Source organism: Pezoporus flaviventris, unplaced genomic scaffold, assembly GCF_033815535.1.
Source record: "Pezoporus flaviventris isolate CSIRO_AGI_PZ_B2104156 unplaced genomic scaffold, CSIRO_AGI_Pfla_v1 ptg000030l, whole genome shotgun sequence".
NCBI classification, from domain to species: domain Eukaryota; kingdom Metazoa; phylum Chordata; class Aves; order Psittaciformes; family Psittacidae; genus Pezoporus; species Pezoporus flaviventris.
The window spans coordinates 2,486,347-2,501,512 of NW_026892578.1; the positions used below are offsets into that span (position 1 = coordinate 2,486,347).

At 38.4% G+C, this 15,166-nt stretch overlaps 1 protein-coding gene across 1 annotated transcript in view; it reads right to left on the minus strand.

Moving 5' to 3' along the window:
- Positions 1 to 15,166, minus strand: part of EIF5B (eukaryotic translation initiation factor 5B) — a 40,181-nt gene that overhangs the window by 17,952 nt on the left and 7,063 nt on the right. Inside the window, exons 3-8 of the mRNA XM_061459685.1 lie at positions 4,043 to 4,168; positions 3,867 to 3,951; positions 2,859 to 3,492; positions 2,181 to 2,401; positions 1,853 to 2,003; positions 311 to 406 (exon numbers count right to left, since the gene is read on the minus strand). Coding sequence (XP_061315669.1) covers positions 311 to 406; positions 1,853 to 2,003; positions 2,181 to 2,401; positions 2,859 to 3,492; positions 3,867 to 3,951; positions 4,043 to 4,168 — 1,313 coding nt within the window. The remainder of the gene's footprint in view (positions 1 to 310; positions 407 to 1,852; positions 2,004 to 2,180; positions 2,402 to 2,858; positions 3,493 to 3,866; positions 3,952 to 4,042; positions 4,169 to 15,166) is intronic.

Consider the following 15,166-nt stretch of genomic DNA (forward strand, 5'->3'; position numbering starts at 1 on the left):
GTAAAAAGCTTTTACATTCTGCACATCTCCAACATTTATAAATTCTGAATACTGAGGTTAAAGAAAAAAAAAACCACAACAAAACCACCAAATTAAATTTTTTTTTTTTTTTTTACAACAAAACAAAGTGAGCAGCCTTCAAAAGAACTTTAAGATCTTAAGGCACCAATACTTGCACATGGGGGCAGGGATGTCAAAAGAACCTCAGAGACACCCGGAAGTGCCACTGGTTTAGGATTAGCTGATTTATTCCACAAACACTTCTGGAAATGTGACTGATCTATTAAGTATCCCCACATGCAAACCACACCTTCTTTACTTTCTGGCTGCTGCTGCTTCTTTTTCTTTTTGTCTTCATATATTGGCCTCTTCTTTGGCACAGAATCTTTGGATGGCACTTCAACACCTGCAAAACAGAAATTGTTAGAAAGAAAAATCAAGGTGATTAGTTACCAAACATAAGCTTTGGTTTAAATGAGAACATACTTTCTAGAACTCCCTAGGAGGAGGAAGGGAGGGGAAAGTAGGTTCAATGCATATTTTATCTTTTTAAAAAGACTGATTTTCAAAAGCTGCAAAGCTTGAGCAAAGTGTAAATCTTCAGATACCCTGAAGAGTCTCAAAAAGAAGACATTACTAAAGGGAAGAAAACAACCTGATCCTAAGACTCCAGGTTTGAAGGTTTTCTAGATTGCATGAACACACACACAAAGCTTAACAGCATGTGTCGATTTAAAGTCTGCCATAGTAAAACTCCCTTCAAGCCAGTCTGCCAATCACCCCCATTTCAGAAAATCTGGAGCAGTTAAGAGGCACAGCTTTTAAAAGCTTAAGGTTGTTCAGTAGATAGCATCTTTTGCTCAGTGTTAGGGAGGGAGTTGTCTGTTACTTTTAACAACATAGACAGTTTTAGGTATTAAGATATGTCAGGTTCAATTCATCAGCTTCATCTTCTCCTGTGACATTGGAAGGAATTCAGTTAAAAACAAGAAGTTCAGTGCAAAAACAAATTAATAATTCAATTACTGCTACATCTTCTAAAAATTCCTTTAGGTAATGTGTGACTTACAGTTTGGATTTGACAAAAATCCAGTTGTGGCAACACACAAATAGATTCTAATAACTACAATAACAACTCAAGATAAATGACCTTTGTGTATTTTTAAGAGCTCCAAACACTTTATTAGCTACAGAGATTCCTACCCTTACACATCCACCTAGCAGAAGTGTCAGAGAGTGTTCCCACAAATACAAAGGATACTCGGAACTCAAGGACTCATTTCTTTCTTTAGCCACAACTTACCAGGAACAAATTAGTATGTGGGCTTACAACACACTGGATACATTTATTTCATTGTAATGGAAACACTATATTTGAGGGTAAAGCTGGAAATCTCTGTTACACCCTTTTCCAGAAGCAAATGCAAGAGGATAATATACTGTCCCCATGGACCAACTAACAATGCAAAACAACGCACTTGCTTAAGTGAGCATATGAATTAATTCACAATAATACAAGACCTGCAGTACAACGCATCTGCTTTTCTTGGCCTTTGGACTAAGCAATGCAAGGAAGTGATTTCTCTTAAGTTCCTTAAATGACATCTTTAAAATGCAAGTGAAATATAAAATATTAGAAATATAAAGTTGGATATTTGAAGTGCAAGATGAAAATATAGACATTTAAACCTACTTTTGAAAAGGGGAGTGTCATACACACCGCCTTCCTAGACAACAAAGGAGCTTCATTCGGAATTACTTAGAACTAATCCCCCAGCTCCAGATAGAAAAAACATACACAGAGAAGGGGTATGATTTACTAGTAGTAGTAGTATTAAGCTTCATCGCTTACCCTGAGCTTGAAGTAGTTTAAGAGTAGCCTCCGCTCTGGCTCTGGCTTCTCGTTGGGCTTTTGTTAAAAGTTTTCCCTCCTTCTTTAATCGCTCCTTCCTCTCTTTTTCCTTCTGTTTCTTTCTTTCTTTCCTCTCTTGCTCTAATCGCTCCTAGAAAAAGGTTAAAAAAAGCCATGCAGAAATGTTAAAGCATGCTTTACACAAAAGCTGGCCACATACATATTGATAAGAAACACATGAAAGACTAATCCACTGACTGCACCAGCATGGGGATAGGTTAAGATTACCCTGAGGACAGAATAAAGGAGAGGGTAAGATACACGGTACCTCCTCTTTGCGTTTTGCTTCTAGCTCCTCCAGTCGTCTTATGCGTTCTTCCTCCTCTCTCTTTGCCCTTTCCTCCTCCTCTTTCATTTTAGCTAAGGCTTCCTGCATAGCTTTAACCGTGGCTTTACTGGGACCCTTTTTCTTCTCTTTCTCTTTTTCTTCTTTCTCACCTTTCTTTTTTTTCTTGTCTTTCTTCTTTTTGTCCCCCTCATTGTCATCAGCTACAGAAAGAGACAGCAAACATTCAAAGACCTGAGAAATTCTAAAGATACTCTAAATACAATTAACATTTCAAATACAGTAAGTAACATCAAACAAGAAACTATCTAAGCACTTTGTAATGAAAAAATTAAACTCTCTGAATTTATAAAGTCAGGGCCTGAAGTCTTAAAGTAGCAGAATAACTGGGAAGTGAGAAGTATGTTTGCAATACAGAACCATAACCACATACTGCAATGAGAATTCACCTTCTGGCTTTTGTTTTCTCACGTACCTGAACAAACTATAGGCCACAAAAAACAGCCACATGGGAGCCAACACAAAGAAGCAGAAAAGGCTATCGTGTCTAGTATTCCCAATTCAGAATAAAGCAACAAATCATCTTCACTGTGTGCCAAATCTTTGGCCTTATAAAAGCTACAGTGTTTAAATTACAGTTTCAAAAATCACATTACAAACCCTCTGTTGCTGCAGGAGTCTCGCCAGCGGCTGCCAGGACTTCAGAAGCCTTCTCTTCAGTTTTTTTTTGAGCTTCCTTCAGCTTGGCTGGTTCTTTACCACCTTCCAGTTCTTCCTTCTCTTTCTGCTTCCTCAGTTTGGCTTTTTCTTCCTCACGTTTTTTCCTTTCACGTTCTTTTTTTTCTGCCTTCTTCTGAGCCACTGTTTTCACTTTGAATGAAGGTTCATCATCATCATCCCCACTTTCTGCAGCAGGAGTTGACTTCAGTTTCTGGTTTTTCTTTTGTCCTTTTCTAGACTGGGAGATGTCATCTGATTCATCACCACTCTCACCTGTAGACACTGCCCCTGCACGGTCTTTGCTTTTCTTAATGTTAGTTTCATCTTCTTCTGACAGATCATGCTTTTTATTTGACTTCTGAGTTTTCCCTTTGCTTTTCTTAAGCTGTATTTCATGATCATCATCATCACTGCCAGAAAGCATGTCTTGTTTCGCTTTCTGAGCTTTTTTAGATTTTTTATCTTTATCTTCCATTTCCTCACTGTCGTAGTCATTTTCCAGATTGGCTTTTTTACTCTTTCCTTTCCTTTTTTTGTCTTGTTTTGATAAGCTTTCTTCATTGTCATTTTCAACCTGGTAATTAAACAATTCAATAATCAGCCATGAAAAATTACTTGCTATTGTGAGCTAAGTAGAAGCACTGAAAGATGTCAAGAAAGACTTCTCTTACTGAAGACAAAGTGTGAAAGCAGTAACTATTCCTGCAAAGTGTGCTATGCCTCAACCCACAATTAAAATTTATTCTGATTGGCTTTGAGTAATTATTAGTATGAAGATATGGCTTCTGGTAGAATCTCTCACCAGTTACTTTACTATGAAAATATAATCAACTATAATTAAAAATACATGCATGTCTCACTATACTCCAAGACTAGAACTTTCCTGGGACAGAGGTGCCTTGTATTTTACTGTCCTATTAATGAGCCCACTTTCCCCTCAGTGTTCACCTTTCCTGTAGAAGGTTCCCTGTCAACTTTCCCTCCTTGCGCCTCTATTGACAGCTCTTCCAGCTCCTTCAGGATATCATCTTCACTAAAATAAGAAAAGTTATGGTACTTAAGTAACTGAGTTCTTGTTAAATGGAATAAAATAAGACAGATAGAAAAAAAACCTGCAAGCTTACTCAAAATCTTGTTTCTTCTTCTCTTTTTTCTTTTTGCCTTTGGATTTCTGAGGCTCTTGCTCCTTTGCAGCTCCTGCACCCTCTATCTCAGCAGCAAGGGCATCAATATCAATATCATCTTTTGCACTGAAACACAAAAGAAAAGCAGGGTTATCAAGACTTCCAATGTTAGGTTTATATAAGAAGAAGTCACATGCATAAAACAAAAGCTTCAAAATGTAAAATTCCAATCACCAGATGTCAGCATCACAAGGGGAAACCCCACATTTAACAAACCATTATACCCTATTACTTTATTCCACCCAGTAGGACAAAAAAGAAAAACCCTTGCACTACTTGAAGGGAGGTGGGACAGTCAAATATGTCTCTCCTGAAAGACTGGGTTTGAAAGGTTAGATGTGAGATTTTATAAAACTTCCTGGAAAAATGTAACTAGACTCTTTCACTTCGTTTCTCCAAGAGATAAATATAAATGGTTTAGCCCCTGAAGTCACAGTAATGACAGCAGGTGTCATTAATAGTAAAGCAGGCCCCACAATCAATGCCTAAAAACAAAGCACAAATAGAAGAAAACTTCTAATTTAATAACCAGAGTTCTATTAAGATGCACTTGCAAACAAAAAAAGCTATTGTATATTTATTTAGCAAGTGGAAGTTCTTCACAGCTTCCAACCTGTAACAGTTGGCTATGCTTTGCCCTCAGACTGAAAAGTTTATCTTTCAAAAATAAAAGTAGTCACACAGAGGAACAGTTCAGCCTCGAGCCAGACTCTAAAGCAGATCAGAAAAAAATACCAGTGCAGTTGGCAATCAATCCTTTCTACTACTTACTTCAGTATCACCTCTCCCAAGCCTAAAAAAGGCCAGAAAATTCACTAGACACTTGAAATATGCATCCTTCCTCATTAGATCTCACGATAGCAAGTTTCTCTTTCAAAAGCATTTTCTAACCTCTCATCTGCAACTAAAACACAAGGGGGGGGGGGTGGTGTTACTGTCCTTTATCAATATTTGTAATTCAGGTGCACTTTTTTCTTGACTTGTACCACAAGAATTGAGCAAAGACTAAGCCTAGTGTGCAGAGGTTTTTCCACCTAACCACACTCACTACAATTGTGAGAAAGGAGACCTACCTATTCCCTCTGTATTTAGAGCCCTAATACTCAGGCCAAAATTAGTCTAGTAATCAGTATTATTCTACCAGATCTTGCAGCTTCAAAACAAACAAATAGTAAATAAATATGCATCTAACTCCCTCTTTGATATGTGGGCAGAGATCTGTTGTCTTGCAATCTCACTGACTCAATTATTACCAGCCACTAAAGGCAAATCAATCAAAGACTGACCCACCAAATACCTGAACCTATATCCAGAAAATAAATTGATTTCTTCCAAATTCAGAGCCTCCAAGATGCCAGCAAATTCTGAACTACCAGAACTTCAGCCTTGCCAATTTGCAAGCCCAGGAGCTGAATATTAATGAAAAAAATCAAGTACTTTTGAAGATCCTGAAATTTAGCAAGTCTAAGCTGTACTTACCTTTGCAAAAGGAGTGGGCTGAGAGAATCGTTTTACAAGTGAATGCTGACAGTCACAAACTCATTTTATCTCAAATACTGGACATAAGTGAATCACCCAACATTGTCTATATGTGACAAGAGCACAAATAAGCAAGACACGGTGGTTGTTTTGAAGGCCAAGACTGATTATTTGTACTTAAGATCTTAAATTTTCTTGCTTGTAGACTAGAGAAACCAAATAATAAGCACCACAATGAAACACTTCACTGTACATCACCTTTATTACCAGAAATACTCTTATTTCTAGTCAAGAGAAGAAAAACCACACCTTAAATATACCTAATAGTACTACTTCTGTGCTGAGTAATACGTTTCTTTGAGAAATGTAACTAATAGCTAATGCCTAATTCCTAAACCAATCCCTACCACTTCAAGAGGAAATAACAAACTTTTTGGCTATTTCCATCAAGCTGACTTGACTTTTCAGCAACTTAAGAGCTGTTTTTATAAGCTATTTAACTGCCTGTGCACCAGCAGTAGCATAGACAGCCAAAATAAAAATGTCACCTAGAGTTAAGGCCCTAATACCAGGCTAACTACATTACATCCAGGCCTACACATAGGCCACTCATTTCTTTCTGCATTAAGTGCAGAAATTCAGTTTATTAAGCACACTTGCTTACCTCCTTTTACTTTAGGAGTTAATGGAGAAGATCAAGTCAAATCCAAGCTTGAAACAGTTTTAAAGAGCCCAAAACACAAGCTCCACCACTACTTCTTCCATAGGTGTACTGCTCCCACTACTGCAGGATCTTAGCCATATGGCTGTATAGATACTAAAGAGCCACGTCTTTCAACAGCTTATATTTTACAAAGATATTCTCAAGGCTGGCTTTTCACATAGCAATTTTGCAGAAAGTTATGTCCAAACATAAAACACATGGGTTTTATGCTACTAGCAAGGAGGATGCTTGGAGCTTTCCAGGACATGGCCTTTAAGGGGTGAGGAGTTACTTGTTTTCAAATCAACACACTTTAACTGAACCTTGAAGAAAACCTTTGTGCAGGGGGCAAAAAAATCTCTGAAACACTGAAAAAAAAAAAAACCCAAACCATAAGCAGTACGCTTTAACACCCACCAGCAAGAACAACTTGGGAATAATAATGAAGACTGTTCAGCTGTCATGATAGTGGCATAAATATAGTACAAGAGCCTTTCCAGCCTTGGCTTTCACTGCTTAACAGTCAATGGTTTCCAAGAATCATAGAATGCTTTGTGTTGAAAAGGACCTTAAGATCATGTAATTCCAACCCTCTGCTTTTGGCAGGAACAGCTTCCACTAGACCATGTCACCCAAGGCTCTGACCAATCAGGCCTTGAACACTGCCAAACAAATCTACACTACATTTCCACTTCCTAAGAAGTGACATGGTAATCTTTGAACATTTAAGCCTCAATGAAATGAAAGTAAAATTAAGGCTGCACGTACACAAACAGCAGTATGTATAGTTACAATTCTTCTTAAGAGATTTAAAGCAAGAACATCGTTGGAATGCTAAGGAATTCAAATACTGTCTTCCATTACTATGAGTTTATTCCCATACTGACCTTGAATTTCCTTACCTTTAAATACTCTAATAATATTCCACTAGGATTTCATAATAAAAGAAAGTTGAAAATAAGACTGAGAAGGTGCCCTCCCTCTCTTCCCGAGTGATTCTTAAGTCATAAGGAACCCACTGCCCTTAAGATACATAACAGGAGAGCTTCCTTCCTGTTGGCATTGGAAGATACAACTAGGAACTCTTTCCTGTAAACCCTTTTAAGCAGTCCCCTAAAGCACGCTTCAGAAACCCAACACTCTTGCAGGAACTTCCTCCTCCAAAAGGTCTTCACATAGCCACTCCTGCCCCTCCACTTAGCCTTTTGCAAGGGTCTTAACCCCAACACTAATAGTACCTTATACAGGAACCTGACAGCACCACTATCCTTAAACAGTTTTCAATTCTGACCTCAAATCACTTTCACATGAAGACTTTATCTATAGACTTCAGAGCCTTGCTACCTTGAGCCATTCAAGCCCATAATGCTTTGGGCTCAAGAGAGGCTTGCTGTTGACCAGGTCTGCACACCAAAATAACCAAGTTACTCACCTGATTTTCTTTTGTCTGTTTCAGGAGTGAAATCTGAGCCACCTTTTCTCACTCCCATACGTTCGACTCCAGCCTCTAATTTTGCTGCCAGCTATGAAGAGAGTTCTGGTATTGCTAAAACAGCATTTCAATTCAATAAATACAGCAGGAGTTTGGTGTGTGCACTTCACTCAAACCTAAGCAAACAATTTTCAAAACATTAAATGGCCACAGACATTCCTCCCTGAAGAGCTGTGCTTAATACAGAGCAAGCTATGCAGAAAAAGACACAGCAGTCAGGCTAATTAAAGGAGATGGCAGGAATCAATGACAAGTGTGCAGAGATCATGTTATTTCAGTCACCAAGAAAAACTATTTTTCCTTAGAATCACACCACTGACTAAAAGTCTTCCCCTATGCAATTTCACTGCCTTTTGCCATTTAAGCAATGTAACACTTGAACGCATTCCAAAACTGTTTAGAAGTAACATACAGAAACATTCACATACTTTATATTGAAAAATATTGACCTTACTGCTTTAGAAATTTCATTAAGAAATCATCTCTTACCCAGAAGGGTTCCAGTAAAGGCTACTGAAAACCTGCATTACATCAGGAAAGCCCCTTATGAACAGATTCCTGAATATTCACTGGGTCACTAGTTAAATGCTGTGCTAGCACACCATTCTGTACCAGACCAGGATCAAATATACACTGAGCATCCCAAGTAAGTATTCAGAGATTTTTAAGACAGCCGTGGGCAACAAAGGAAATTCAACATCCTCTCATGCCATCAAAGCATCAATTCAGGCCAGTAACAGTGACACTCCAAAACACAACCTAAGCTACTGTGTAAAGCCAAACCAGCAAAAAATAAAGCTACAATCACAAATCCTGCCTGTCAGAGAAATTATGAAATGTTTTCAGTGTGAAGATTTTAAGCAGAGTTAGGAAATAAATGAAGAGCTGTCACCTACCGCTGCTCAGTCAGATGGAAAAAGACAGCCAATAGCTCTCCTATTTATAAGATCCCACACAATTGCAAGCTATTGAGTCAGGAAAGTGGAAAAGCCTCGTGACTGATAGATGCACAGTCTGGAGAAGGAAAAAAAAAAATACACTGCAGTGTTTCTCTTGCTAGTGCAGCAAGGAGACAATATTTAAGACTAGAACCCCAGTTAAAACAAAATAAAAACCCTCAGCTAGTTTATAGCATCTGCTGAAATAATACTAAAATAGCACGTACCTTAAAGTGTTAGACTCTTTTTTCCTGGGGGCAGGGCAGAGTGGGCGAGTTTAAAACATGACAAACGAGCACAGTTTTGGAGCAAGTTCTTTTTCTGATGCAATGGCCTGCAACAGCCAGAACCTAGAAATTCCCTGTAGAACCCATCATGAAGCCAGAGTTCACCCTCACACAAGGTTTACATTAATCCTAGTTTCCACATACTAGGCTAGGGTTTGTGTTAGTCTTAAGGGCACACTTCGCCATTTTGCTTACAAACACTTCAATTGTAAAGTCTTATAATTTCTAATGCTTTCTAACAACAAGCAAGATGTATGTTTGAAGTTTTACCTCTTCTTTGGGAATCTAGGGTATTACAAGTGCAAATTAGCACACACTTCACCAGAAGTTATCATGCTCCAAATCAAGATTTAAACTTACAATTCTGAAATATGTTAAGAAGCTCTAATGGTTTCTAAGTTTCTCAGAATTGTTACAAATACATTTTAATTATCTATCATGTATCTTCCATGGAAGATTTAAAAAAATTACTCCAAGTACTGGCATAATTAATATATTCATCAATAGGGATTTTCATAGCATGAAGTTTCCATAGAATCATAGACTAGCTAGGGCTGGAAAGGACCTTAAGATCATCTAGTTCCAACCCCCCTGCCATGGGCAGGGACACCTCTCACTAAACCATGTCACCCAAGGCTCTGTCCAACCTGGCCATAGTAAGGACAGATAATGCATGCACTACAATCTCTTTAAGAGACAAATCTAGGCATAGAAACTTGAAAGACTCCCTGGGCACTGCCCCAGGAAGCAAGGTCAAATACAGGGAAGATAAGACTATAGCTACCAAAGTATGAGTCAATAGCCTTTTAGCATTTTAATTTGTGCAGGGAACTTCTGCAGCTGAAATGCGCAACTGCCCTTCCTCGTCAAACAAGCTCCTCCAGCTTCCCATGCAAGTTTTAAGGAAGGACAGTGTTACAGGTCAGTTGACACCAACAACATTTCACAGACACTCTCTGCTAACAGACAAGCATATTAGCATGATTACCACACAGGCATGTCTTCCTCATGCTCTAAGACCACGAACAATTACACCTTTGAGTACATTATAGTACCCACAATACATATCCCCAAACACAGGGTAAAACTTCACTCTAAGCTGGCACTTTGCATCTACATGTGACAGAGATGGCATCCTGACTAGGTAGCAGTGAGAGAAAAAGTAAAAGAAATTATTAATCCATACATGAACTGCAAGAGTAGAGCAACAGGACTCATTAGCAGTATAAAGGAGACAAGTTGCCCACATTTATACCAATTTAACTCTAGTGAAATTAGTTAAATAAAACTGGAGAAATTAAATGGAAGGATCCAGATTAAAATGAGAACAAGCCCTACTGGAAATCCAACATCTAGCTTTGCAAACAAAGTCAACAAGGTAACACACTCCTGCTGCAACTAAAACTAAAAGGTGCATGTAGACTCAAAAGGTTACTTACTTTTTGATCCACTGCACTGACCAAGACAATTACTAAATCTTGCCTTCGCCTTGCAGCTAAGTCAAGTCAGAACCAATACTAACTAAAATATTTTGAGCATAACAAACTGTTTCTTGTAAAGACGAAGCTGAAATGTCAGAAAATGTTTGTACAACTAAAAACAGACTAAAAAACATTCATGTGCATGGGGCAGGAGAGTGACTAAGTTGACACAGCAAGAAAGCTGCATCACTAATGTGAACTCATTGCCCACATTCCTGCGTAATCAGAACTCCTTCTTGCTGAGGCAACTTTGGAGATATTTCATCATTCACATCACACCAGCTCTTCTAACCACCTTCAAAGGAATGGAGCTGTCATTAAGTCATTTTCTTTGCTCAGAAAAAAAACCAACCAAACTTGAACTTCAAAAAGATTGAAAAGAAGCTGAACCATCTGTTTCCATTTGTTTGGTTTTGCAATAGGTTTAGACCAAGTAAAGCTAGTACTTTTAGACAGGTCTTTACCATTACTCCCCTAGAGCACCTCACCCATCCTCTGTTATACATGGGCTGCAAGCCTGGTAATAGGATGCATTCCTAAATACAAGCTTACCCAAATTAGTAAGTTACCAATGCTGAATGGTCTATTTGTAGGGTTTTTAACTTGCAGGTGTTAAGATAAATAGGCATTCTGTCTTTCACCAGTTTATTTTAGAGCAACTGGTTTAAAATGCTACAGAACACAAAACATTGTGGAAGTAATTATTTAATTGTCCAAAACCACGCATCACCAACTTGCTCTTGAAGTGGGTTATGAAACTGAAAATGCAAGTATCTGCTGGCTCAGCAATGCCATTCAAAACATGAAACAAAAGCTATGGTCTTTTTTGTCATCCTTACCTATCAAAGAACATGAATACAGCAACATATTTTCAGAGTAGAATCAGCCACCCTGATTTCCTGCTGAAGACATTTAAATTATGTATGACCAAGAGTCTGAAATTCAGGAAGAACTACACTCCTTCCTTCCTCAGCCCAAGAAGTGAAGCAGTGTCCACCATCAGCACCAGCTATGCAACCCACCACTGCAGCTGACAGGGCTTAAAAAAAAGTCACAGCCTCAGAAAAGTGCCACACTCCCCTTGCCTTTTCCTCCAACTATGGCCAGGGGAGGGTAGAAGTGACTTCCTTCCCCATTCCCAGCAGCCTTTCTCTTCTCATCAGCTCATGTAATCCTGCAGACAAAAGCCCTTGCAGAACACACTTTTCTGGTGGCAAATCAAGTAACACTGCTGAGTTGCGCTGTGAGCACATAAGCACTGTACCAATGCAGTTGAAGCAGTTACAGCATGCTGCTGGGGACAGCAACAGTAAGACCCCAAGTCTGGAAACATCTGACAGCTTGACTGAATATAGTTTGATGCAAAACTACACCTTAGCTGTTTTTCCCAGATGAAGGAAGCTGGTAAGATTTCCTAATTACATGAGACAGCAAGGAAGTGAAATTTGACTAAAAGCATAACTGCTCTGTACTCAGGCTCCCCAGACAATGATTCCATTTTTAATATTAAAGAGTCATGCCTTCTTTTTCAAGTTTGGCTGAGGAAAAAGAAGAGTGGCATAACAGGTAAGCAAAACTGTCTGAAAGAGACATAGAAAACCTTTAACCCCAACAGATCCTAGAAAAACGGAAAAATCTCCTTTATTCAACACAGATTTAAAAATAAAAACAACAACAAAAAAAAAACCCACTCACTACAATCTAAAATTTGCATTTAAACAAAGATACAGCAGAACTTCAACATAACCTCCTGTAGGGGCTAGCAGAAGGCAACACAGAGCTCCGTAGTTCTTCAAGGTTCAGTTTAAGTGTTTAGGTGCCAATAGAACTAGGTGACTAAAAGCATGGAATAGGAAACACTAAAGAACTGGCATTCAGTCTCACTGAACTAGTTCTTTCAGGTTTTGGCTGTTTAGAAGAAGTGCAATGATGACAGAAATTACCTCCAAGTCCACTGTTTTACAACTTCCATGTCCTATGCATTTTACTGCACAAAATCAAAACTAATCACAAAAATACCATTTAGAACACTTCATAAAATACACTTTAGATTGTCTATGAACCTGAAGCAGAAAGGATGCCCACCCACATTAACTATAATTAAAAAAACATACTTCATCTTACAGCATCAATTTACCTGAAGAAGCACCTATCAGTTTTAAGAGAGCATGTTAAAAATCTCCACTAGACTACCGTAAAAGAAAAATCGATACACGGGAACAATAAGTCATCAGTGCTGCAAACACTGATGCATCAACACATACATCTTCTGTAAAACAGCAGCTGCTTTCAGACCAAATGGCACTGTATCTTTTTGGCAAGACAAACTTAACTATATTAATTATGTGTTCCTGTAATTTGCGTTCAGGAAAATAATTTCCTCCACCAGTCAAAGGGACTGTTTTTCTGTAGGGAGGAAGAACAGGAACATTATGCAAGCATTAAGAGCTACTGAACAGGAGATTTCATCCAAAACTGTAACCTTCACTCCTAGGCAGCTTTAAATGATGAACAGTAGAGAACAAATGTACAGAGACACACATGAGCCCGGAGTCAGAAAAACATGACAATTAAAACCAGCAAAGGTATGTAGAACTGTCAGCTCGTCTGGTTTAACGAGTGTCAACAACAGCAGCAAAGTTTAACTTGCCATAAACCTCTATATTCTGAGCATGGCTTGCCAGAGATCTTCAGAGAATCAAAGAACAGTGTCTGCAATTCCTCTGGCTTGCAATGTACTATTTCCATACTTTTCATAAATAGGTTAGTTATACATAAGGTTTAAGTGCCTTCGTGGAAGTAATAGATGAAGAAAACAGATTTCCACAAGAAAATATGATTCTAACAACCTACTTCGTGTACTGCAGTGGTTTTGGTTTGTGATACCATTACCACAAATATTTGAAAAATTGACAGTCTTTTTACAATGATGCTTTGCTTAAAAAAAAAAAATAAAAATCCAAACCTATAAAATTAGTTTTCCTATGAATATGAAAGGCCTGCATTAATAACTACAGGCTGGGAAAACAGAAATACACATTTGCATTGAACAGGCCAACAAACTTCTGTAATGGAGAAATTATCTTGCATTAGTTCATCTTGCAGTACAAAATCCTACCATCTTCCAGATGAGAACTGCAAAACAGGGATTTCAAGGGTTTATACGCTGCTCTCAATGGAGCTGCAAATGCTCTGCTTGTGGAAATATGTTTCAGAACAGATATGGTTATGTTTTCTAATGTACAGAATGTTTCTGAATTACAGGTATCTGAAGGCTTGCTAGCCTTCACAGAACTTTCCTACACAACATTAAGAAGATGCTACTTAACAGACTAATAAAAGAGAGCCAAATAGAACAACTAGTAGTCAATGCCAGGAGTTTAATTTGTAGAAGAGAAAGCAATATATAGCATCAGCAACAGCACTCTATGTCTTAATTTAGCAGCAGTGTTCACTCTTGGCTGCAGAATCACAGCTGGCACCTCTAACTTCTAAAGCAACATGCATGAATGATCAGAGCAGTATGCCTAGGCAACAGTTCACAATATTAAAGGGCACAAGAATAAACACGCCTAAAGACTACCTACTGGAAACGAAAGAAAGCTACTAAGAGAAAGATGACTTACAGCTAGGAGAAGAGTAAAAACACATGAAAAGATAACACCATCAAGGGGAAAAGGTCCATATCCTATGCCAGAAATAATTTATACCATATAGCATACTTAATTGGAAATCTACAGCAGCAGCTTAAAGCTTAAATTCAAAGCACAGTTCTGTAGTTTACAACAGCCTTTCTTCCCACACATTAGAAAAGAAATAATAATAATCCTATATGGAATTCACAAAGACAGCAGGGTAGAACCTTGGTATAACTTCTTCCATTACAGCTGTATCCAAGAGCCAAAGAATATCACTCCTGGGAGGAGCTAGACTACACATTAGAACACCTACTCTTCCATTAGGAAGGCCTGAAAACTCAGATACCTTTTTTTTTTTAATTTGCTATGACATTTCATTCAAAAATGAGTGATTAACACGACCATAAAAATTCTAAAGAGGAAGCAAAACTTCTACATGGCTTAAGAGCTATTTATGACCGAAGGCACTCTCCACCTTTACAAAGCGTATCACTTACTACACAGCACACTGAGTTTTTCCCTGCAGTGACCATGTATCTGACCATTCTAGATAAATATGTTCTTTACTGACAGATGCACAGCAAACAAGCAGCACGAGTCAATAAGAGAGTTCAAGAGGAATATAACAAAAGCACTGGTATAGTAGAAACAGGTTTGTAGGTGTATCTGTTCAGGCAGCAATCTGTATTCCTAGCAGACAACAATCTTGCATCACCATTCTTTCCCTGCTCACCACAGCTGTCATCTCACTCTGGATCTTATCCTTTTGTACTTACACTTTGCTCCCATGACAAAATTAATTCTCACCCTTATTTACCAGCACACTTCCAAAACATAAATTAACACTCGTAAGTATGACCTCCTCTGTACTCAGCAGAAACAAGGGAGGAGTAAACCACACAACAGAAGACAAAGCTATGTGGGTAAAGGGAGAAAAGCAGAGTAAAGATGACATGTACCTTCCATAACTTGGCTCAGTATGTCAGAAGACAAGCAGGAAATCTGTCACATCCATTCTCAAACCAACATTCACAACACAGACACAC